Below are 26516 nucleotides of genomic sequence, written 5' to 3' on the forward strand. Positions count from 1 at the left end.
ATGATTCGTGGGCTGAAGTTGCACTCGAGTATGGGTACGAGAAGGTTGATGGCTTCGAGATGAAGGTTTCGTATGTTCACTATATCGAGTTGTTTGAATGGTACTTCGAATATATGAAGGAAAAGGGCGATAAGAATGTAAAAGCAAAAGAGAAAGATGGAAAGAAGAATGCTCAAGTCAAGGAGGTCAAGACCGAGGATGATGCGGACTTGGTGATCACATTCGTGGTCACCGATGACGAAGATGCGTGAAGATTGTTGCGGGTCAAGAAGATTCGTGCTTAAGGGGGAGAATGAAGATCGAAAGTTAAGCACGTATTTCTTGATGGGCCGCGTTTACGTTATGTTTATTTTAGTTAATGGGTCAGACTTTATTATTATGTTTAGTTTATTTCGGTTGGGCCGTAGGCCATGTTTGTCCAGGTTATGTTTAGTCCAGTATGGGTCAAAGAACAATGTCCGTGTCAGTTTGTTTATAGTCCAGTCCGATAGAATTATGATACGGGTCAAGGGTTTATAAAGCCCAAAGGTGAAACGGTGTGTCTCTTTGTTGTAACTGCTGCAACGGTTATTCAGGATACACCGTTTAAGGAAAAGACGCGACCGTATAGAGGCACCGTTTCACACCTATAAGAACCCTGCATCATTGTTCTATTTCGTAGCGTTGTAACAGACATTTGTTGAAGGTATTCGAAGTCAGTTTATGTTATTATCGAGTGCTGCAAGTATTTCTGTTTGTTTTTTCGATCAGTAAGTTTTTCATTCAAATCATTCGTATTACTGTTCGTTCATTATTGTTACAATGAAGTTCTGCGATCGTTGTTATATGATTGATTGTGATTGTGAATATGATAACAACCCGGTCCGTTCCGAATGGTCCTGGGTGTCCGACGATTCTGATACCAACACTAAATAGGTAATAGAGAATCATCACACATGATAATGTATATATCAATGTGGTGAATTAAGGACTGCTCATGGTGGTTTTAATTTTTTATGCAATGTGTCAATTAGTGCTTATGGATGCAAGGGGATTGCATGTAGCGGTTCCATTGATGTCTTTAATAGTTTGGAAAATATCGATATCCTACTGATGCAACATCCACATCAATTTATCTACGTGTCATCGCACTAAGAACAATTAACTGATTGAAATTCTTTCTACTTGTGTCAAGATTCTGATTATGTTCCAAGAATGATACACTACAGGTGTCTTGTTGACTTCTTGGCTCCTTCTGAAAGCCTTGAAGAAAATCCCAGTTCAACGTGATGTGAGCTCATTTGAATCATTTTTCTATGGGTGCAGCATGTACTCGATGTTTGATCTGTTGGAGATTTGAGAATCAATATGAGTATCAGAAGACACACACACACTCACAGACAAACTACTGCATTTTTGTTTACTGTATATATTTCTTATTGATATACTTATATAAATGACATGTGAAGAGGAAAACAATAAAACAAAACAAGGCTAACAAACTACTATGTAAACAAGGCTAACTCCACTTGACCCAAACTTCCTAATGACTCGGTCTTCTTTCTTGACTTAAAGGTTCCCTCGTAACAACCTCAACGAATACTACTTCAACAACTCACATTAGGACAATTTGAATTACATTTTCAACATGACCTTGGTTAAATGGATGTTTGAGCAACATCCGTCGAAAGGGAGTAGATGAATTAGCTGAGTGATTTGAGTAAATTGCCAGGATGCACTGTACATCTCCATTAAATGGTGTACCTTTTACTATCCAAATAACTGAACACCAGAAGCTTTACGGCAAATCGGCTCCAGCCCCTTCAAGTGAGAAACCGAGGAAAAAAATTTCTCACTAGTCCATCATCAAACGTTTTAAACTCTTTCAGAATTTCATTAACTGGTCTACCTTCTAATCTATCCAAGATGCTCTTCCACTCATTTTTGTCATGTAGAATACGACCCATTTGTATAAGTGCTGCTGGATGACCACCAAATTTAGAAACCATATTTCGTGAAACCTCCTCGAAACCCTGTGCAGGTTTACTATTCCAAAATGCACGCCTACTAAACAGTTCAATAGCCTCTTCATCATCTAACATCCTGACATTATGCGCTAGTGAACTACGAGCAGTCACCAGATCTTGGTTTCTAGTGGTGAATATTATCCGACTCCCCTCACCAAACCAGTTGTCTGATCCAACTAACATATCTAAGTGGTCAGCGTGGTCTACATCATCAAGGACAATTAGAACTTTGGACTGACATAATCTTCTGGCCATCATGGATATTCCTTGTTCAAGGTTCATTAATGTCACTTCTTCTTTCAGCACATTTGAAAGAATTTCTTCTTGTAGCATTTTCAAGCCATGCATTCTTGATCTGGCTCTAACATTTTGGACAAAGCAGCAACCTTTAAACTCATGAATTATTTCATCATAAATAGATAAGGCTAGAGTAGATTTTCCACTACCCCACATCCCACTTATTCCAACTATGCGAACACCACCCGTACCAACATCTAGAAGTAATTTCAACTCTTGCTTACGGGCCTGTATGCCAATTAGGCCTGTATCAGCACTTTCTTTGGAATGTTGCATCAAGCCAAACAATTCACTTGAAATCCTGCCAACCATTTTTTGGATGTGTTCCGATTCATCCCTGCACGTTACATAAAAAAGATGCATATATGCAATGAAGTACTTAACATACACACTACTAGAAAACTGCTGCTATTCCCACAAACTAATTCCGTCGGAAATGCGTGGGAAATTTCTGACACTTTTCCTACGCATAACAATTTGTGGCTTTTTCGTCGCTTTTTCTGTCACAAAACTAAGACCCTTTCTTGTTCGTCAGAATTTTGTGGGAAAAGTGTCGGCATTTTCGTTAGTAGGAAATGTGTAGGAAATTTTGGTAGGAATAATAGCAGTTTTCTAGTAGTGACACTTAGGTCTTCACTATCACTCTAAATGTGTAGAGTTTGCATTCGAACAGAACTTGATGAGAAAAGTTTTTAACACAAGTACCTTATATTGATCACCATGTAGGAAAAACATGTCAAACTTTTAGCTTAATAATTTCCGAAGTAAAGAATATTGCAAAAAGAAAGTGTGATGGCGGATAAAGAATCGTTTCTTTACAATTTATCTCGTTAATCAACAATAGAGAGAATCGTTTGAGTTTAATTCTTGTTTCCACTTTTGTTACAATTCTCTGGTGTTGAGGTTGATTCCAATTCAACAATGGGTAGCAAAGCCACGAATAGGGATCTTTACCGAGAATTTCTGATTCACTTAGGGTTTTACTCGAAGGGAGGTGATTAAAGATGGTGTCAACCAAGTTTGACATAGATAAATTCGATGGTAAGAACGATTTTGGTCTCAGGAGGTTAAAGATGAATGCGTTGCAAGTGCATCAAGGCATTGTTGACGCATTAGCCGAAGCACAATTGGTGGGTCTTCCTGAAGGAGATAGGAGAGATATGGTCGAAAAAGCACACAATGCAATTATATTGTGTGTTGGTGATCGAGTGTTGAGGGAAGTTTCAAAAGAAACCACAGCTGCAGGGATTTTGAAGAAATTAGAAAGTATGTATATGATCAAAACCTTAGCCAAGAGGTTGTATCTCAAGAAGAGACTTTACACGTTTCATATGACATCAGGGAAGACGCTAGAAGATCACACAAATGCGTTTTAACAAATTCTTTCTGGATCTTGCGAACACGTAAGTGGTTCTTGAACCAAGCAATTATCTTCTTAACCTCTTTTCCTTAATCATATAAGCATTTCGTTGACACTCATATGTATGGAAGAAAGACTTTGCCAATGGAAGAGGTGTTAGCTACACTTAATTCAAAAGGACTAAAAAGAGATCTAATGGTCCTGAAGAAATGGGTGAAGGATTATTGGTTAGAGGCGAATCTAAGCAGAGAACTTCAAATTTTAAAGATCCAAGAAATCAGTTATTGGAAGGTCAAAGTCTAAGTTCAAACGTAGATGTTTTGTGTGCAATTCATAGGTACTTTGGAAAGTGAAGGGCCAGGGTTGTTAAGGGTTCTATGTTTAGTTTTATTAGGAAAAAGGAAGAGTAATAATACTTATATTCTAGAGAGTAAGGTAGAAGTAGTGTTGTTTTATGGCATAAGGGGACTGGGGGTGGTGGCCTTTTCTCCGTGATGGAACATATTTCACGCGTGATCAAATGTAACAAACCACCGCCACAACAAACTTTAACGCGTGATGATATATTTGCGTGATAAAATTCACGCGTGATGGAGGAAAGGATGTGAGGGGGGGTTTATTATTGGGTGTTGTGAGTGATGGGCATTGCCACTAAAAATGTTGTGAGTGATGGAATAATGGTTGATGACATGGCGGATCTTGATTGGATGTTGTGAGTGATGAGTGAGTGATGAGTGAAAACAAATTATACTCATTTGAAAGTTTTTGGATCTGTTGCACACGTGCATGTCAAACAAGATAAGTTAGAACCTAGAACTTTGAAGTGTATTGTTCTAGGTTACCCTCAAGGTGTTAAAGGCCACAGGCTGTGGAAGTTAGATAGTTCAAGCTCTAACGTAATAGTCAGTAGTATTGGATTATTAAACTGAATTATCAATATTATTATGTAACTAGGATGATTATACTTATTATTTAGTTTTTAGATGACAGTGAATGGTTACGACGGTTTATAACGGCTCTGATGAACTGTTATTGACAGTTACTCCCGCCAAAACTCTAACCGTCAATAACCGTCACAAATGTAAATGTATATATAGTAGATCATCGGAAACTTTGATGATCACCAAGACAATTTCAATATAAGGAATGGGATCAAATACAAACACTTAAGTTTGTAAGAACCATAAGAACCAATACATAATTGACAAGTGTCCATCAATAAAAAACTAGTTTAGGGGTAATTTAGACTTTTTGACCATATTTATTTATAACTAATTAAAAATAATTACAAAAAATATAATCAGCACAACACTATATAATTAACACAACATCATTAATCGTTCTTCATTATCAGCACATCGTCCTCGAATCGTTCTCCATTATCAACATAAACGACATTAGCACAACATCTTCAATCGTTCTCCATTATCAGCACACCAGATGTGCTGATTATATCTACTTTTGGTGTTTGTTTGTATTATTTTGTAATTAACACATAATCAACACCTTATTAGCACAAATATAAAACACCTTTTGTTAACTTTTTTTAAAAAACACTTTTATAAATACAAAAAGGTATAGCAATATGGTACTCATATTAAAGATAAAAAAATACTTTATTTTATGGTATATATTTTTAAAAAAAATAATGAAGTATATAAAAGTTATTTTAGTTTAAAAAACCTTGGTGGAATTTGTATTTAATAGAAAATGGTCAAATGACTAGCAATTTTACAAAATTACCCCTAATTTGTTAGTAGTAATTTTTAATTATAAGAGTTTTATTTATAATCAATATCAACCCTTGATTTAAATTAACAATGGTTCAGATCTGTTCTTACGGTTCTTATAATTAGCACTGTTTGTACAGGATCTCAACCCTTCAATATAATACAAATTGTCCATCAAATTCATTTATCTGGCTTGTATTCATTCTCATTACATAATGCAAACCAATCCAAACATCAAATACAATTCCCTTGTATTGCATATGTACACTAATACGGATATAATGCACATGTGTAGTACACATATAATGCACATGTGCAGTACAACAAAATTTTTTTTTTGAATTTTTTTTATATATAAAAAATAGCGATTTGTTTATAAAAATTTGTAAAAAAAAAATTTTGGCATGTTTTTTAGCTTTTTTTTGGCTTTTTTAGTTAGTTTTCTAGTTTTTTCATTTAGATAGATGTAGTTTTCTCATGATCCTCTCCGTATATATATATGTATAAAGAAATGAAATGAGAAAATTACCCACTAGCCACGTCCCATCCAGAAAGGTCAGATGCCTTCGCAAGTGCTTTTTTCCAAGATTCAACCTTTCCTTTGCTGTAGTTGTAGTTTAACTCATGCATGGCAAGCGCCTCTCTATAATAACTTGTTTGTGATTTCACTTCAGAGGGTTTCACGTCATAAAATACAGGTATCACAACTTTCCCCCTAACATCCTTATTTTTCATAATAAATGCAAGTTCGTTCAAGCGCCGAGAAGAGCGAGCATAATTTCGGGAGAATATGATGATGGCTATCCGTGATTCTTCAATAAGTAGTAAGAGGGATTGTGGAATGGTTTCTTCTCTAGGAATTTCTCCACGGACCTTGAAAGTTATGACTTGTCGACGTTTAAGAGCCAAGAAGAGATTATGTGCAAATGTCTCGCAGGTACCTTCTCCATTAAAACTTATAAAGACATCAAAACTCCATGGCCGAAAAGACAAAGAGGAAGGAATGGACTGAGAGGAGGATGGCAATGACCTGTTGAGTTGGTTGGAATTAGTCTAGAAACAATCCATATCATAGGAAAGATTAAACTACCAGTGAAAGACACCACGATGCAACTTGAATTTTTATTTTTTATTCTAATATTTCATTTAATATTTAACTTAAGTAGTTGTAAGCCCCCGCGTTGCGTTGCGAGACGACCCGTAAAACTATGCTATCAGCGTTGCGTGAAGGTCAAACCATGCTATGTAACAATTGAACAACGACCAAACTTGGGAAAAAAAGCAGAAAATAAAAACATGAATTACTAACACCAAGTGACTTATGTGGCGTAAACATAGATGAAATCGAATTTATCGCGACACGTATTAGAAATGCGAGGGGGTAAAAAACCTGAGAGGCTAAATGTGACCACCAAATGCCGTGCTAAGCAGTGGCGAATCTTGAATTTTTTTACCGGGGGGGGGGGGGGGGGGGGGAACGTATACACCAAAAAATTTCTATAGAACCGGGGGGGGGGGGGTCGAAAACATATATACCAAAAGATTACTGGCCGAAAAGTTCGCAAACTACATATATAAGTTTTGTCCATTATATTTATGCCAATTTCACTCGTTGCCCTTTGGCTTTGGATTTATACTTTATGTCAAAATCTTTCACGTTACGTTCTTTAGCCCTAGCCAAGTTAATTTTTATTATTAAATCTAGTTACCCAATGGTCTTTTAGTTTTTTTACCCATTTATTTAATAATATTTAGTAATATAAAACAAATATGTTTTTTTTAAATAATAATAATAATATTATTATTATCCCCTCACCTCCTCCCACCATCAAGACCACCACTTACCACCACCCCCTACACCCACCGTCCACCACCACCATCTCACATCGTTCTTCAAATCACTTTGTATGCTCTAAAACAAACTATATCACTTTCTAGTTTTAATATAGAAAACTAAAACAAGTCAGATTACCCCCACTGTGTGGATCCAAATTACCCCCAAAATCAATAACCATGTGATTCTAGACATAAGTTTGGCTAGAAATCAGAAACAAATAACAAAATAGATCTATATAAGAAGTGATGTTGACAGTTTGTTCAAGAAGCTTTTCGATGACTGTTTGTGAAGAGAAAGATAAGTGGGTGGTGTTTTCTTTCCTCTATAACTCTTTCATTGAAGCTCAAGAGAGAAAGAGAGAGAGAAAGATATTTGGTAGAGAATTTGGTAAAGTGAGGAAAAGACTAAACTACCCTCAAGTGTCTTCCATTTAATTAACATGAAAAAATAATTTGGTTAGGCTAAAAGGTCATAACATACAAAATTTTTAAACATAAAGTACAATTCCTATGTATTTTGAAGCCGAAGGACAGCGAGTGAAATTTGGCATAAACATAAAGGAAAATTACTTTTTGAGTCTCTGTGTTTTAGGGGTTTTTAACCACTTAAGTCCAAAATCAATATGTTTAAGGCCCTGAGTCCTTAAACGCTTATTTCATAACCCTTTGAGTCTAAATTTTTAACATCATTATATTTTTTTGTTAACTGTTGTTCTTGATGAGCCCCAAATCTGAAGAACAGAAGATCCGGTAATGGATGATGGTGTTGTTGAAGTGGTGGAGATGATGGTGGTACATAGCTGTAGCGTCGGATCTGGATGATGGTGTTGTTGCGATGGTGGGGATGGTGGGGGGGTGAGGGTGGGGGGGGGGGTAGGATGAGAGAGAGAGAGAGAGAGAGAGAGAGAGAGAGAGAGAGAGAGAGAGAGAGAGAAATGTGTGTGGAATTGTTTTTAAATATAATATTAAAATCTTTTTGCATTAAATGTTTGTTCCTTAGACCATATGTAGTGGTGATCAACTATAATGCCCCCACCATGGGGCGTTTTGCGCCATGTGGCGTCCTAGTCAGCATGGGGGCATTATAGAAAAAGTGGTGTAGTGGTATAACGCCCCATAATGCCCCATTCAATCATTTTACAATCATTTCACAATTATCTTTTTTTTAATTTAAAACATAAAATAACATTCATTAATTTAAAAAAAAATTACATTACTTGAAAAAAAAAATTAAAAAAAACCGAAACTGAAAAAAAAAAGCTGAAAATAAAAAAAAAACAGAAAAATAACTGAAAAAAATAAAAAAAAAACATTAAAAATTAATATCATCTAGAGTCCATATTTTTCTTTAATTTTTTGGCGACGCATTTGCGTAAGGATCAACGCATCGCCTTGTAGGTGGTCGATAGGTTTGGACAAAAACTCGATGTCCTTTTCCATTTGCCTCGCCTCTTGCATCTCGTTAAATTTTTTAGTTTCGGCCATTCGTTCCTTCATAATTTCATAACGTTGGTGGCGCCACTTAAGTAAGCCGCGTAAGTTAAAAAGCTCGGGTCCATGTCTTGAAGGTTGAATGGCGTTTGCGGTTGGGTTGTGTTCGGGTTTGCGGGTCTAGCGGGGACACCAAAAGGAGGGCGGAAAGGATGCATGGTTGTATAAAAATAAGAAGAAAGTGGGTTTTTTTTATAAAAGTGGGAAGAAAGTGGGAGAGTTTGTGAAGTTTTGTATAAAAAATGGTGTGAATGTGAGTTAAATATATATAGTGGGAATTATTTAAAATAAAAAAAAAAAATTAAAGAAAGTTACCGTTGAAGGCAACGGTCGAAAGATGTGGCCCCCACCGATTTTCAGCGTTATTTTTAAAACGCCGCTGCAATTTTTTTTCGAAAATAACGCCTCATAACGCCCCCTGTAATGGGGGGTGGGGCGTTATAGGGCGTTTTCGGGCAAAAATTTTTACAAAAAACGCCCCATTACGCATGGTCTTATACTTTATAGTGTATATAAAACTTGTATTTTGTGTGTAAATGACTAAATCGCTCATGTAGTTAAAAGACTTGGTGGATGATGTTATAAATTTGGACTCAAAGGGTTACAAAAAGAACGTTTCGGGACTCAGGACGTTAAACATTTTGATTTTGAACTCAATTGGTTAAAACCCTAAAACACAACAGGGACTCGAAAAGTAATTTTATCTAAGCATAAGGGACAAAATTGACATAAAAATAAAGGAGAAAAGTTGTAATTTACTCATGAAAAAAGGAAATATAAAGGAAAGAAAAATGTTAACCTGTATGTGACTGCAGCAACTTACTTGTTGATAATGTAAAGCATTCTCCAGCTGTTTCACAACCTGGCTCATTGTTGGACGTTCATTTGGGCACATCAAACATCGGTAGGCAATGCTTGAAAACGTAACTAAAGAAGCTTCGTTGATTTGTTCCCTTATATAAGAATAAATGATAGTATCTAATGTTTTCCTTCTCCAATGTATTTTGATCAAAAGAGTTAAAAATTGACGCTCGTCCATGTACTCTCTAAGACGTGTGAGCCTCCCACACAGAACTTCAAACAACACAACCCCAAAAGAGTAAACGTCAGACTTTTGGGTGAGGTAACCAGTATGGTAGTAGTCCGGATCAATATATCCAATTGTGCCACATACATTGGAGAGAACAAAGGTAGACTGCATATTCGCAGGGCCCACTCTGGACAAACCAAAATCCGTGATTTTAGCTTTCCAGTTCTCATCCAAAAGAATGTTTGAACTTTTAACATCGCGGTGGAGAATTCTATGTTGAGATCCAACATCGTCATGAAGATATCGTAAACCTTGAGCAACATCTATGCAAATCTTAAGTCGTTGGTCCCATGTTAGATCTGGGTTGTTTAAATGCTTGTCAAGACTCCCATTGCTTTCATACTTGTAAACAAGTACCTTCTTCCCATCTTCATCGCAGAAACCAAGAAGTGAGACGATGTTTTCATGTTTATAGACAGAAAGTAAAGCAATCTCTGTTTTAAATTCATGGTCCCCTTGGCCTAGCCGAGGATCCAACATTTTTATGGCGATGTTGCCATGATTTACAGATATGCCTTTATAGACCTTCCCGAATCCACCCTTTGCAATGAGATTTTGTTCCGAAAATGCGTTAGTCGCATCTGATAATTCTTGGAGAGAAATCTGCAAGTGCTTCATTTCTTCGATGGAAGACATGAACTTTGATGTAAATCTTGAATAGATACAGGGTAATAGCAATTAAAAGCTTAATATAAAGGGAGCTTACGATGGTTTTGAATCCGAAGAGAGAAGGCACTTTTTTAATAGGGGGATTAGGTGAATTAAAAGTGGTGAACATGTTTTGTATCGATATACATGGTCAACTAGTTTTATTTCTGACAAACATTTATTAAATAAGCTAACGTGATAAGAACACCTCCTATTATGAGTAAAATAATTTTGAAGACTTGATTTAAGAATACTTCACTATTCCAAAAGAACATAATGAAATGAAAACTCCCGTACTAAGTTATGAAAAGCCAACACAATATTTTAGCTTCAATAGATGTTACAGGCATTGGGTGAGACTCCTCCGGTTTGGGCTCGTCTTGGTGACATACTATCTCTATTAACCCACATCAAGAAATTCAAGAAAAGTGCAAATTTTAACCCAATTTTGTGACTTTTTTGACAACCCACGTTAACAAACTCAAGAAAACTATATAAACAATCTTTTAAGTTTTACCTCTACAAGTTTGTAGAATTTGTAGACGTCTCCAGCATCAATATCGACAATGTTTTTCGGTTTATAATTCAGTCCACAGGCAGCTTTGCTCCTCGCAGTGAGTGTAGAAGTAAGTGAAGACTGAGGCTTCTTCTTTCGCGATCACGATGATTCGGGCTTCTCTTTCTCGTCGACAACCCACATGAAGAAAACAGTAAATTCATCCAAATTTGTGACTTTTTTAACAACCCACATCAAGATAATTAATACAACATCAAGAAATTCAAGAAAACTGTAAATTAACCCAAATTTTATTACTTTTTTAACAATCCACATCAATTCAAGAAAACTGTAAATTTAACCCTATTTTGTGATTTTTTTTGACAACCCACATCAAGAAACTTAATAAAATAGTAAAGTGTCAACTGTCATTTTGGTCTCTGAGGTTTGGGCAGTTTTGTCACTTTAGTCTAAATTTGAAACTTTTTGCATCTGGGTCCATGTGGTTTCATTTTTGTTGCTATTTTGGTCCAAAAGCAAAGTCTGTTAGATTTAAAAAAAAAACCTTGGTTTTTTTTTTTTGTCCTTTACTAAAGGACATTTTGTTCATTTTGCCTGCCCAACTACCCACCCCACACCCACCCCCACCCTCCTTTTCTTCTTTCTCTTGCTGAATGATTTTATTATTTTGACCTTCATATACACAGAGATAACTATTATCTCAACCTTCATCTACCACCACCATCTCCCACCTCCCACCACCTCCACCACAACCATCCACTGCCACCTCAGTCTTCACCGATCTTCAACCATCTACCACAACCACCGGTGCCTCCAATCTTGCCGATCTTCACCACCACCTTCACACTTAGCAAATCGGAGAGGGAAAGAGGGAGTTAGCTAGGGAGAGAGGGAGTTAGTGAGAGAGAGAGACAATGATGATACGATGTTGATGATGATGATCTTGGCGGCGGATGGTGGAGACGATGGCAGTGGTGGATCTTAATGGTGGAGACGATGCCGGTGGTGGATGTTAATGGTGTAGACGGTGGCGAGCTAACTCTCAGTGATGGGTTTAAGCTGAAGGTGGTGGTGGATTTTATATCCTCCATAAGTGTCACCATCTGTTAGTTCCGATTTGCCTTATTTTAGCCCTAATTTTATACACAAAGTTGACAATTATGTTTGGTCTATTGTTATTGCTTATATGTAGATTAAGTGTTTGATGAAATGATTGTATGTTGTGGTGTTTGGCCGGCAGGAAATGATGGTGGTGGTGGGTGAAAAGTTGTGGGTAGCGTTGGAGAAGGGAGAAAGAGGATGGGGAGACAAGAAGGGACTGTGGAGGTGGTGGTCGGCATTAGTGGTGGCGGTGTTTCTTGACTGTCATCTTTGTGTTGCAGAAGGGAGAAAGAGAATTGGTTTAGGTAAGGTGTGCTGGTTTCTAATTATTGACATAGAAAGAGGGAGAAGGTGGCAGTGGTGCTTGTGGCGGCAGAGAGGAGAGAGGGAGATGAGGTGGCAATGGGCGGTGGTGGAGTTCATGATGGTGGCTTTCTAGAAGTGGTGGTGGTGGTGATGATCTGTAGATAGAGAGAGAGAAGAGAGAGAGAGAGAGACGGGGTTTTTTGGTGATGATCTGCAGATAGAGAGGAGAGAAGAGAGAGAGAGAGAGAGAGGTGTTTTTTTTTTTTGAAAATGACCAAAATGCCCCTTTAGAAAAGGACAAAAAACTAGGGTTTTTTTAAATCTAAGCTGACTTTGCTGTTGGACCAAATTGCAACAAAAATGAAACCACAGGGACCCAGATGCAAAAAGTTTCAAATTTGGACTAAAGTGGCAAAACTGCCCAAATTTCAGGGACCAAAATGGCAATTTACTCAATATTAAATTTTACAGTAATTCAATAAAAATTCAATAAATTAGTAAATTAGCCCATATTTTTGATTTTCCGCATCAAGAATTCAAGAAAAGTGCAATATTAACCCAATTTTGTGACTTTTTTTTTTTTGACAATCCACATTAAGAAACTCAAGAAAACTATATAAACAATCTTATTATTATTATTATTATTATTATTATTATTATTATTATTATTATTATTATTATTATTATTATTATTATTATTATTATTATTATTATTATTATTATTATTATTATACCAGATTCTTCTGTTTCATAATCCCAACCGCTTCACCTTTGACAATTACAAATACCAAATTCAATTTAGTAATCGAAGGAACCTCTGTTGATACACGATTGGTGGACGCGACTCGACTCGACGCGACTCGTCGTGACACGCGTTAGTTCAAGACGCGACTTTCCTCCGTCGTGTGATTGAAGACTACAAGCGGACCAAGTCATAAAAGAACCTAGTCTTGGGCTATGCAAGATAAACGAATCAAGACATGAACTGGGCTTGCTATTGTTTTGGCGAAACAACCATTGGGCCAAGCCCATGTTCGACGAATCTGAGGGAGTCAACAAAACACATGTGTTTCGTTGACAATCATTCAATTTCATCAACCCAAGTCCCTATTTCGTCAATGTTTCGTCAAGCCTTGATCTGATTCGCCAAGATAGTTCTGATTCGTTGTGTGTAGTGCTATATATAGACAGTCTGTTTGTTAGAAAAAGTTAGAGAACACATTGTAGAGAGCACACACACACGAGAGTTAGAGAGAGTTTGCAAAACACATTTGTAAACATCGAGCTTGTAACCGAACCTTTCATACGTATTAATACAGTGGTGTTAATCGGTGAATATTGCGTGTTGTGTTTGTGCGTGTTCTATCTCAGTTTGCCTTTCCGGTTGGATTCCGCACAACCGGGTTGGTTAGTATACAAGGATTGGACGACTAGATCCTCCTAGCCGGACCTACAAGTGGTATCAGAGCCTTGGCTCTTCTCCTTGTTAAAACCGAGTGTTTTCGGGTGTGTTTCGGGTTTTTGAAGTTTGTGTTCTTGTTGAAAATCTGTTTGAATCTTCAAAGATCACTGTAGTTTGTTGAAATTTCATATAAAAACCTTTTTGTTTTCATTTTTACATGTTAAAAGGTGGTTTTTAGTGAATTTTCGTGCATTTACTCGTGTTCGGAGAGTTTCGGTTCACCGGAAAACTTATTTTTCTGGGTGGTGTTCTTCATATCTTCAAACAATTATTCATAAATTCAACCTGTTGATCTTGGTCAAACCTTTGTAAAAGTTGTTTGTTGTTGAAAATTGTGAAAAAGGATTAAAATATTGTTTTGGTTGGTAAGTTGGGTATGGTTCTGAGCCGAAAGCATGTCACAGTTGTCAGTAAAGATAAGATTTAGCTGAAAACTGTCACCAACTTTTTACCAACTCACTGACTTACTTTTCGACGAAACACACGTCAACGAAACAGAAATTCATTTCATCAGAAGGGTTGAAATTGACGAAACACTTTTGGGACTCCTAGTTGACGAAACACAAAAGTCTTTCTATTAAAGTTGACGAAACACATTTGGGCCTCCTAGTTGTGTTTCGTCAAACCCACATTCCTAATAATCCATTTCGTCAAACAAGTAACAAGTGGGCCAACATTTTCACCCTGTTTCGTCAAAGATAAAAAGGACCTACTTAGTCGAGTTCAAAGGGTCATGCATAGTAATGTTATGACCCCAAGATCTATGGACGTAGTTTTTAAAAAGGCTTAGTTTTGCTATTCAAAAAGGGGTAGCGGCGCAGCTTGTAGCCCATTTACCAACTATCTCGATGTAAATTAAAGATCTTACAATGTCACAATAACCTTGGTTATGGAGTGTAAAAAGGACCCAAAATGAAAAAGTCAGTTAAGGTTTTTGTTGCAAAAGTGGTTGATTACTCTTGGTGCAAGTTATATATTATCGTTTTATTTGAAATACAAATACAACACTTTTTATTCGAAAAAAAAAGGGGATTAAAAAAAATAATAATAAAGTTATGTAGTATTTTGAAATTGGAACTACGAGTTTTTGGTGAGCCATTGAATTTGTAACAGTTTCCTTCTTGGTACAAGTCCACTATCCGTGCCACACTAAAAAAAAAAAAAAAAAAAAAAAAAAAAAAAAAAAAAAAACCTTTCGCTTTTGTTGCATGCTAACAGAAATTTGTGTTGGAAAGCCCATAAGAGCCCTTACGTTTTGTCAAACAAGTGTTTGGACTTCAAAATCTTGGGCTTATATTTAATTTCCTAAAGTGAATAATCTGTTTCGTCGATTGGGCTCTTAATTTGTTTTTGGGCCGTTTCGTCAAGCCTTTGTTTCGCCAAAGGAGTTTAAAAAAAAAAAATTAGTTTCGTCGATATTAAATTTGGGCCAGTTTCGTGGAACGTGTTTCGTCGAAACATTTTTTTTTAAAACAGAAAGTTTGCAATTGTGTCTTATCTGTTTGTTTGAGGTGTGACTTTCAGGTAATCATTTTTCGTGATCAAACATGAATCCAAGTTGGTGGGGTACTCCGGCTCCGGATGAGGGAAAGTATAGAAATACAAGTTCATCTCCCTCATGGTGGGGAACTCCGGCTCCGGATGAGGGAAAGTACAGGAATACAAGTTTATCGCCTTCATGGGCCGAATCTCCCACACGACCTCGAATTACGGCAGAACAATGGGCATCGGTTACTAATCAAAAGCAAAGTGAACCGAAAATGACAACAGATTTATATGGCAATCCGATACAAGCTCCTGTAAAGCCAGCTCCAACCACAGACTTGTATGAAAATCCATTACCACCAGTTGCCTCACAATGTCATCTTTTTAATGAAGCACCATCATCTCCTGATCCAAGGAACAGTAGTCAGACAAAAACGGCGTTGTATGCTGAAATTGTCAAAGATGTCAGCAATGGTGAATCCTCGGGAGGTAATGACAGTTCTGAACATAACAGTAGTTCAGATGAAGATGTTTCAACTTCAGTTGATGGTGATACAACTTCAAGTTCAAGCGAGGATGGATCTGAATGTGAATCATCAAGGGAGGGTATTAATTCTGATGCAGAAAGGCCAACACCTGAGAGTGATTCCAGTCAGGTATGTGTCGATGAACCCACTGCTGTAGATTGTGATAATTGTGCTAGATTAAGAGTTAAGTGTGCTGATTTAGAAGCAAACATGTCTGAGTTGCAAGGCAAACATGATGCTTTACAAGCTAGTTTGTTTGGCGGCAGAGAGGAGAGAGGGAGATGAGGTTGCCATTTACTTGATTTAAAAAATGACAATATGTCGCAAAAGGTGCAATTGTGCTAAGCCTAACACTCGCAAATATGCTACACATCAGAAGTGATAACTATAACTCGATTTAACCTCTAAGATTCCAACTATGTCATTTTATAAGCAGACCAGAATGCAAATAATAACACAAACAAACCCCTCATTATAACCTTCAACCCAACTTCAGCAATCTATCTTATTTACTATTAATAGTTAATAGTATCTCCTAACTGGCTAACACACGACCGTGCATACTTTACCCAAGCAGCTTTGCATGCCTCAATAATGTAGACATTCTATTGACATGAACACCCCTTGATTTTACTCATTTTAATAAGCTACCATGTTCAGTCAAACCTTAACATTCCACACCACCCCAAATTAACAACCCCCCCCCCCCCCAAAAAAAAAAAATCCCTAATTCCATTAACAAATGTGATCATACAACACACTTTTGTTAACCCCAAACCAATACCTAAAGATTGATCAAATTAAATAAGCTTCATTAATTACAACATGCTGTTGAAATAACACACAGAACACCCCTTGATTTTACTTCTAATAGTCCACAATGTTCAGTCAGCTACCCAGTTTTCAGTCAAACCTTAACATTCCACATCACTACCCCCCCCCCCCCACAAACAAAAAAAATCCCTAATTTCAGTAACAAATGTGATCATACAAGTATACAACAAACCCTTGATGATTAATTAACCCCAAACCAAAACCTAAAGATTCACACAACCCACGTACTGATTAGTCCCAGAACAGAAGAAAAAGATGTAATTGATGAAATTAAGCAAGCCAAATCAAAATGCAAGCCAATGAACTACAAATTGTGGTGAAATTACAAGAAACCCAGTTGAAATTAGATCGAAATAAAGCAGATTAACGTGATGGGAAGAGATACCTTTGTTCGGATCTGCGATGAAGGAATTGGAAGATAGAGGTGTGAAGGAAGTAACCAACGTTAGAATTGTTCGATTAGGAAGAAGATCTGAGATTCGCGTAAGAAGCTGGTTGAACACGATGTAGTATCACCGGACCTCCGGCGTCCCAATACGACGACATCGGTGTAACTTGAAACCTGAGCACCGCCGCTACGCCGGAACCGGTGGCTGGAACCTCTGGGTTCCTTTTGCTCTGCTTCTTTCTCTTCTCTCTGTCGCTCTCGTCTCTCCCGTCTCCACCATACGATATGTTTATTCTCTCTATTCTGCGCAGAAGGTGAGAGGCATGGCATATGGATGTGGACAAAATTGAAAAGTAGTGTACAACTTTCTAAGCCAGGGTTTCAACTAAGAAAAGCAAATAACAAAATTTATGCACAGCTTACAACACCAATAAGCACAAAGATGTCTTTGAAATGTTGCAACCACCACCAAGGAACAGGATCCTCAACATACAAACACCTCGAAAACTGATCACATACCTAAATACACCAAACGAATCGCAACTCGTATAAACATTCATAAACACGTAGGCAATCAAATCTGATTAAAACTTTAAAAACATACACTTTTATTGAAGCATGAGAACCAATATTCACATAGCCCCTTTGTTGGAGAGTCGCGAAATGAATGAAGAAGCCGTGTCCGTAGCCGGTTGCCACCGCGTCTCCGCCACCGCCGCCGCACGGACATGGTTGCAACACACGCTATACATCCAGTAATTCAGATGTTGGTCCTGTGAAATCAGAATGCGGCCCATGTAAAGAATCAAATAATTAAACAATAATTTTGTTGAGTTCAGTAAAAGTAGAAGGAAAAAATATATATTAGTAGTCAAATGCCCAGTCATCAATCCTATTACTTGCTTCACCTCTTGGAAACCAAATGAAACCCTCATTCAATTTCATCCATTCTGCATCACAAAAAAGACCAAATTACAAGCTATAACCACATTCATAAACCAAACGATTCATAATTAATTTACAATGTATTTAAAAGAACCTGGTAAACACCTTTTGTAGAGATGTTTCAATATCACCAGTAAAATACGTTTCGTGCGACCACTTGTCGATGAGGATCTCGTACAAAATTTAGCAACAACATTACTTAAAGCAAACATAAACATTAAAGCTTTAAAACATAAAACACATTTCAGTATTTGTTAAGATACAACTAAAATTCGATCTAACGGGGAACTTGAAAAAGTTTAGAATTATTAGTACACACCTCCATGGCCATCATATACACCAAAGAAAGATGTAGTGGGGTCAAGATAAGCAACTGCAACATGCACAATACACAACCAAAAATCCAATCGAAAAACCAACATAAAAGCATCTAACGACACTTTCTTTTTGGTTTCAAAAAATAATGTAAACACAGTTAACAAAAACATATCAAAATCAAGTATATGCTTGTTAAATGTTAAAAATCAACACGCCACCCTTGCATCGTCGATTAACCGTATCTAACCCGTTCATTCTTACTATCCCCAGACTGCTTATCTATTTTAGGAGTACTGCATGGTTTACCTAAAATCACAACACAATAGAGTTCAACTTTTTACAAGGGTCGGGTTAATTCATTTGCCCAACATGTTCCTCACCACAACCACAACACCCATCATCACCAAACAATTTCGTCTTCAATTCCCAATCTGATCTCTCTATCTCTTTCTATACTACTTTACCAACTTCAAACCTAAACACGTGTAAGCCAATAGATCTATAAATAAACACTTTAAAAGAAAATCTTTAAAAAAATAGGCTCAGATCACTAAATATATTAGAACAAATTAAGAGGAACTAAACTGCCATGGCTGCTTCCTTCTCGGCAGAAACCAAAAAATCATTCGATTTCCAACGGAAAATGCCATGCCAAGATGCGACAAATTTTTAACTTTGACTGATTTACTCAGACAACAAAAAAATAATCATCATCGCCTTCATCCTACTACGAAGAACAGCCACCAACATCAATAAAAAAAAAAGAAATAACTAAACCAATAGACTCGGATCTAATAGATCGTCATCGTCTTGACGGCTCAGTGCCGCCTAGGCTGCAATCGGAGTTGCCATGCCAATAGGAAGGCCCCAATCATCGCCGGCGGTGAATGAAGAATACCAGCGGTGGTAACAACAAAACCAAAGAGTAACCCAACATTAAACCACACAATGCAAAGAAAAATAAAAACCAAAACACCGACCTGAAGCCGGAGCCTCCGGCAATGGCGGTGCAATACCCACCGCTCCATTTCTCTCTCTAACACCACACAATCCCCTTTGTATCACAGATGACAACAGATCTACGCCAAATGGATCCGGCGGCGATGTATAGTTGCCAAGCATTTTAGAGAGAGAAAGATAGATGGGAGGCCAAACGTTTTAGAGAGAGAAAGAGGTGTTTGCAACCAGGCTGTCAAAGAAAGAGCAAAAATCAACCAATAAGACTGCGGGGTATGGTGGGGCGGGGGTTGGGCTTGGGTTGGGGCATTTGTTGACACGTGGCTTGGGGTGGCAGACATGGGGCGACCCACATTTAAACAGGGTATGGTGGGGCGGGGGTTGGGGGCGTGGGTTTGGTGGGCTTCGCTAGATCTGAGCCATTGATAGTTAAATCAACGGCTAGCCCAACGGCTTCTTTGGTTTGTCCAATTAGAGCCCGCCATGTCAGCTTGGCCATACCGCCCCACGCCCGGCTTCAAACCCACGAAAAAGGGGCCACGCCCAAACCCATGCCCACCCGGGGTGGTGGCTTGGGCGTTTTCAGCCCACCCACGCCCAAACCCCCGCCCCATACCCCGCAGTCTAATGCCTAAGAATGTTAGAAAGGAAACCAGGAAACCACCCCACAGTTTCAAGAAACCACCGCACAAAGATGAAAACACAGTGTACAACATATAATGCATAAGAATGTTAGAAATTAGAAGTATATATAACTAGAATTGAGACCCGCGGCAATGCGGCGGGGATTCTTTAGTTATAACTAAGTCGACCTAGGACCCGCACGTTATGTTAAACCTGTCAAACGGGAAAAAAATAGACGATGTAAAAACGTTCACCCATACACGCACGTTGCATCGTGGTAACTCGCAAAATTTAGAACGAAACGTAAAAACGTTAAACCAAAGACGCACGTTGCGATGTGTTAAGTCACAAAATTTAGAACCAAGCATAAAGCGGAAAAATTGCGGAAAATGAAAACTATAAAGGATCAAAGTTGAAAGTAAAAAAAGTTGTGAGGATAGATTGCAAAAGATAAAAAGCTTTGGGTTAAAAGTAAAAAAAAAAACAAATAGTTTTGGGTTAAAAGTAATTTATGAAATACTTTTGGGTGAAAAGTAAAAAAAATCATTTTTTTTAAAACCCCTAAAGCCAAGGTTACGACAACCATATACATAACCATTTTTTCTTTGGAAAACCCCCCAAAGCACACCCCGCCGTTAAGGCGGGGCGTAAAACGTTGTCAAATAGTACTAATGTCACACAACCGTGATCGACCACCAACACTAACTCGAGCTAGGATCTGCGTGTTGCGACGAACCTGTCAAACATGAAAAAATAGAGGTAAAAACGTTGAACCACACATGCACATTGCGCCGTGTTAACTTGCAAAATTTGAAACAAAACTTAAAATAGTTGAACCACACTCACACGTTGCGTCGTATTAACTCGAAAAATTTAGAACTATACGTAACGAAACGTAAAAAATGTTAAACCAAAGACGAAAAATATAATTGACAAAAGTTGTGAAGTTAAATTGTAAATAATGAAAAGTTTTGAGTTAAAGTTAAAAAAAAACAAATTTTGTAGGGTTAAAATTGAAAAAGGCATAAACCTTTTGGTTAAAACAAAAAAATCAAGTGTTTTTTTTTTTTTTTTTTTTTTTTTTTTTTGAGAAATCTCCAAAGCACAAGTTATAAGTGTTTATGCATGAAAAAGTTACTTATTTATATATGGAATAATATAATGTAGTATGTTTCTTTTGTACCACTTCTTTTCAATATTATAGTAACAGAAGGTTTTCTTTCTCTTCTTCCATATACATACGTACGTGAGTTAGAGTGTGTACTGTGGGACCTGAACCAACATTTGGTATCAGAGCCTAGGGCTCGAGAAGATCGGAGGAAACCTCCGCCGCCGGCGGGTGTGTCGGTTGGTGGAGGGCAGAAGTGAAAGAAGGTGACGAAGGTTCGAGACGGCAGGTAGTTGTTTTCGGATCGTTTAACAGCAGAAGACGGGCGCGGTAAGGTGTTTCGGTAGGCCGTTGTTAAGGTAGACGTACCAGTTAAGACGACGGGGGTGACCGGTGATAAACACTTGTGTTCCGTGGCTGTTAGTGGTGATGAAAGGAGGAAGAACGGGGCTGTTCGGTTATTAGTTGCGGGTTTGAGCAACTGATATATATCCAGTGACAACAGCAGGTTTCGCAGGTGCGTTGATCGTGTTGTTTCATGATAAGAGGAGACCGGCGTGTTGCGTGATAAACGGGCGTAAAAGATCCGTCAAAGCAGGTGGCTTTGGATTTGCTTCGTTTGGCAAGGTGAGAAAACGTTAGAAGCGGGTGGCTTTGTTTTCTTGTCGGTGGAGAGGCCTCTTGGAACAAGTTTGATCGGGAAAAGGTACGGGTGTCAAGATAATGGCGTTGGAGTTCAAATCGGGTGACTCGGATGTGACCGAGTAGAGGTCGTTGATCCGTGATGAGTCAAGATGTGAATGAACGTTTCCAACGTGAAGCCATGTGAGATGTTAAAAGTGTAGTGAGATTTTATTCGGTTTGAATCGAGACATTGGACGTGATCGAGGTGATGATCGGGTGTCCGTTAGATGTCATAGTGGCTCGAAACCGAGGTGATTCGGTGCTGCGGTGAAGGTGTAAACAAACACCGATTAGGGGGTGAATGTTGGGTTAATCGGGTTTGTTTACGGGTCACGGTTCACGGTCCAGCATACGGGTGACGGGCAATGGTTGCGGATCCTTCTACTTGGTCTTCGTTGACCAGAAAAGTAGGAGCTGCATATTAATTATAATAAAGAAATTGGTTTAGAGGCTGCACATAAGTTAATAAACAAAACGTGGTGTATTGACCGAGTGGTGTGTTGACCGAATGATGTGGAGAAAAAAAAGAGTTTCATGTGGTGGAAGTCATGGGGCATGAAACTTTACGTGGAGTTTGTTTTCAGCACATGTTTTATTTGTTTTGTTATATATACAGGATAATGTAGTATGTTTCTTTATTACCACTTCTTTTCAATATTATAGTAACAGAAGGTTTTCTTTCTCTTCTTCCATATACATACGTGAGTTAGAGTGTGTTTTACTAGGGACCTGAACCAACATTAACATCAATATAAAGTAACAAACCGTAAACCCTTATGCGACTGCTAGAACTTACTAGTTGATTATCAAGAGCTTTCTGCAGTTGCTCCACTACGTACTTTCTTCATTGTTGGATGTTCATTTGGGCTCATCAAACATTGGTAGGCAATGCTTGAAAACGTAACAAAGGAACCTCTGTTTATCAGATGTAGTAGATCAGAGAAAATAATCTCATCTAATGCATTCCTTCCCCAGTGTATTTTGACCAAAGTAACTAAAAACTCACGCTGTATTAAATTGTCTTTTATTTTATACATGTATATGCTCATGTTGGTATGTTGGTTCTCCTAACAGAGAATAGTAGAAGAACTTGAACTTCACTCCAGGAGCTTATCCTGAGGGTGGCCGGGCTACTAGCGGGTAAGGCCGATTCGGGTTCGAAGCCGCGTCAGAACACCACCGCCACCCTTACGGGTATGGCAGGCGGGTCCAGCTATCTAGCTCCACAACCCGTGTAAGATTTTCGATTTCGATGTTTTGACCGTTGCCCCACTAATTTCACCGCTTCTTTTTATAAAAATAAATTTCAAATTCAAATAATCAATTAACTTTGTCTATTTAACCAACCCATTTCATTATTTTAATATACCCAATCCACATAAACTCTCTCAATTTTATATTTTCATCTACAAAAAAACTCCTCTCAAAATGTCAACGAATTCGTGGACTAAAGAGGAAGACATTGTATTGACTATATCTTTTGTCGCAATCCATCACGAACGCTCGTCCACTACTAGAAGGGTTTAGTTTTGAACCGGGTTTTCCAACAATTTTGTTTCCATGTTGGTGAGACCACCCAAAACGTGGATCAACTAGTATCTTTTCGTTTTTTATTTATTTTGGTTTCTCCATGTTTTGTTTTTCTTCATGTTAGAGACTGATTTAAGCTAGTTTTATGAACAGGGGAAAGGGTCCAGCTCACACTAAGTCACCAATTGCAACTTTGCAAGATTTTTTTTCTAGTTTTAATTTTGATTTTCGCATTTAAATTTGCGCTTCTGTAAATTCAAATTTGTGAGTTCTTTTATATTTTTATTCTCATTTAATCATTTACATAACAAATTTTACATGTTTTTTTGTTTAAATTTATAGGTTTTTTTATTTCTCATTTAACCCTTTACAATATAAACTTAGAAGAACTCAATATCTATATCTATATTTATTTATTTTATTTGTCAAACTAATTTGGATATATTTATGCATATTACAGTTCGGGGGGGCGGGCGCCCCATCCCCACCCCTCTTATCCTTCGCCCCTGCTTCTCCGGAGGGGTGTTGAAACTAATGTTAGGTGTATTAATTTATTGGTAACATAAAACTAGGATTTATTGTTTTTAATCGATGCTCATTTGAGTTGTACAGTCACTCTGTGAACATAGTTAATTGTGATATATTGAAATATAGAGAAGAATTGGTATGGACTATAAATACTTGATCAAGAGCTCTACTTCCAAATTTTTTAGTGCGAACAGGACCCAAATTTTTTATCCCGCACATGTCCAATACTTTTTTTTTTTTCGGAGACGGACCTGGTGCATTGATTATTATATCTACATGAACTCTGAATTATAGAGGGAAATATTAAGCTACTGATGAGGGTTAGTTCGTGGAGCATATTACAATATAAAGCAACAGGTTCGTTATATAACCCACACCAAATATAACATTTTATCAATACGCCATACATGAAAGAATCTGGTGTACGTAGGAGAGGTTTCAATTTTCAAATACTAGTTTTGCAGAGAATCGACGATGACACATCTGGGCATATAATTCCACATGCTTCATTAAAGCAAAGATGAATTATTTGTTGGCCTGTGACAAGGAGATGAGCATGGAGTTTAGTAAGTGTTCTTATGCTATAAAAAGATAAAGCCGAAATTTTCAAAGTTGGCTACTTAGACCATGGGTATGGTGGGGTTTGGGTTGGGCATTGGTTGACACGTGAAATGGGTGACAGACATGGGTAAACCCACATTCAACACGGTATGACCGGGGCGGAGGTTTGGGGCGTGGGTTTGGTGGGCCTCGTGGGCTGACCGGCTGGGCTGACCCGCTGGGCTGACCCAATATTATTTAAAAAACAACTTTAATTTTTTTAATATTTTTAAATAAAGAAAATTACAAAAAAAAAAATCCTAACTTTTATATTTGTTTTTTATCTTTTCTCTCAACGCCAAGACTATTTCCAACTCGTCACCCTGTAGGTGATCAATCGGCTGGGATAGAATTTTCAAATCATCCCGTCTTTGTTTCAGGGCATCTCTAGCGGCATCTCTAGCTTCTTTGCTCCTTCGTATTTCGGCCCTTTGTTGTTGGAATACGTTGAATGTATCCAACTTGCATGAAATGTCATCCAACTGGTCGCTGTATATTCCCCTACGCGAGCCAGAACTCCCAGCTGAAGGCGATGCCGTTTGTTTTTGAGCACGCCTTCTTGAGGCATTTCTTCCATGCTTAGGCCGGTTTGAGCTTGGCGAATCATCCAAAAGGTCCTCAAACTCTTGATCTCGTGCATCAGATTGGGCTTGGGACGAGGCCCTTGACCTTTTGGAAGACGAGTTAGTTTCGCTACCAATGGGGATATTCGCCCACTTTGGATGGAATTTACAAATCTCCCAACAATGCATGAAACGGAAGTCGGTCTTCATATTTGATTTGAATGCGACCACTGCAGTTGTCAAAATGTCGGCTTCGGTTTCACCACTTTTAGGGTTTTGCTTTGCTTTATTTAAAAACTCACTAAATTTTGTAAGTTGGGAGCTTATCTCGCTCCACTTTGAGGATAAGCTATCGTTTTCACGATAAGTCTCCTTACCCATTTCTTCATGGAATTTCCTACTAACCGATTCCCACAGGGCGGTTCGATGTTGCGAATTTCCTATTTTAATAAAAAAATATTAATATATTACAAACTCATATAAAAAATAACCATTCCATTAATATAAACAAAGATTAAGAATACCTAAAGTTGAATGTTGAGATTGTTCACACCAAGCCCTCGCCAATGCAACTTCTTCAGCATAGACCAATTTTTGTTGTTTTCGTTTGGCGGTTTCAACTACTTTTTTTGTTGGGTTTCGATGCGGAAGGACCCTCTTTGGGTGGTTGAGTTTCGGGAACGGATTCGTTTTGTGAAAGGTTGATGGAGGTTGGTGAAAGGTCGATGGGCGATTGTGAAAACGGGGTAGGTATTGAATCTTCGGTGTGTGGGAAGTTAGTAAATAAACGATTCCCGATATACGATGCATAACTCGCCATGTCGGGCATAGGAGAGTGTATGAAAAATTGACGAGCTATTGGACGAGTGGGTGGTGGGCTAGGATTATTTTCTTGGAATCCATACGGGTTGCTCGGGTTATAAGCACGGTTGTAAGGATGCATTTTTTCGTTTTGTAGAAGGAGAATTGAAGAAGTATAGAAGATGTGGTTGAATGTGGTAAAAAATGGAAGTAAAATGTGAGTTTTATAATGAAAAAATGGAAGAAAAAATTATTTTTTTTTTTTAAATATAGCCGTTGGCCAACGGCTAGCCCAACGGCTATTTTCTTTTGGCCATTCACAAACCGCCATGTCACCTTGCTACCCCGCCCTACACCCGGCTTGAAACCCAAGCCCCAAGAGGCCACGCCCCAACCCAAGCCCACCCGGGATGGTGCCTTGGGCGTTTTCCCCCAACCCAAGCCCCAACCCAAGCCCATACCCCATGGACTTAGTCTAATCTTTGCACATCACTAGTGGGACATTAAAGAACCATTAAGGGTGCAACTTAGTTTTCCATTAGAAAACATTAAAAACCAACTAAAAACATGTTACAAAGTAAAAACAAGAAAATAACAACATTAACATTGGATTACCAAAGAAGAGGTGTTGTGATCTTTCCTGGTAGTCCATGATTCAAAAAATGAATGATGAATAAATGCAAGCATCCACTAGAAATTATAATTAATGTGTTTTCAGCCATAGAATCATCTTCATGTTCGTCACAAACTTGATCTCCATACGGTGGGTTATCACAAACA

The 26516-nt window shown here is 38.0% G+C and overlaps 1 protein-coding gene across 3 annotated transcripts; it reads right to left on the minus strand.

Annotated features, from left to right (window-relative positions):
* Positions 1–1392: 1392 nt before the first annotated feature.
* LOC110871864 (TMV resistance protein N-like) lies at positions 1393–19547 on the minus strand. Of its 3 annotated transcripts, XM_035976390.1 has the most exons (10): positions 19322–19547; positions 18118–18194; positions 17978–18028; positions 17683–17851; positions 17502–17597; positions 17076–17381; positions 10976–11136; positions 9544–10178; positions 5923–6423; positions 1393–2640 (listed from the first exon to the last, which is right to left on the minus strand). In XM_035976390.1, the coding sequence occupies exons 8-10, from the start codon at positions 9561–9563 to the stop codon at positions 1803–1805; spliced, it is 1359 nt and encodes a 452-aa protein (XP_035832283.1). In that variant the 5' UTR covers positions 9564–10178; positions 10976–11136; positions 17076–17381; positions 17502–17597; positions 17683–17851; positions 17978–18028; positions 18118–18194; positions 19322–19547; the 3' UTR covers positions 1393–1802. The 3 variants fall into 3 exon arrangements, 2 of the variants coding, with proteins under 2 accessions (XP_035832283.1, XP_035832285.1); XM_035976392.1 differs by lacking the exons at positions 17978–18028; positions 18118–18194; XR_004864599.1 differs by lacking the exons at positions 1393–2640; positions 5923–6423; positions 9544–10178; positions 10976–11136 and adding an exon at positions 15908–15965 and having other exon boundaries at positions 17987–18028; positions 18129–18194; positions 19322–19544.
* Positions 19548–26516: the final 6969 nt, after the last annotated feature.

Source organism: Helianthus annuus, chromosome 8 (assembly GCF_002127325.2).
Source record: "Helianthus annuus cultivar XRQ/B chromosome 8, HanXRQr2.0-SUNRISE, whole genome shotgun sequence".
Classification (NCBI taxonomy): Eukaryota; Viridiplantae; Streptophyta; class Magnoliopsida; order Asterales; family Asteraceae; genus Helianthus; species Helianthus annuus.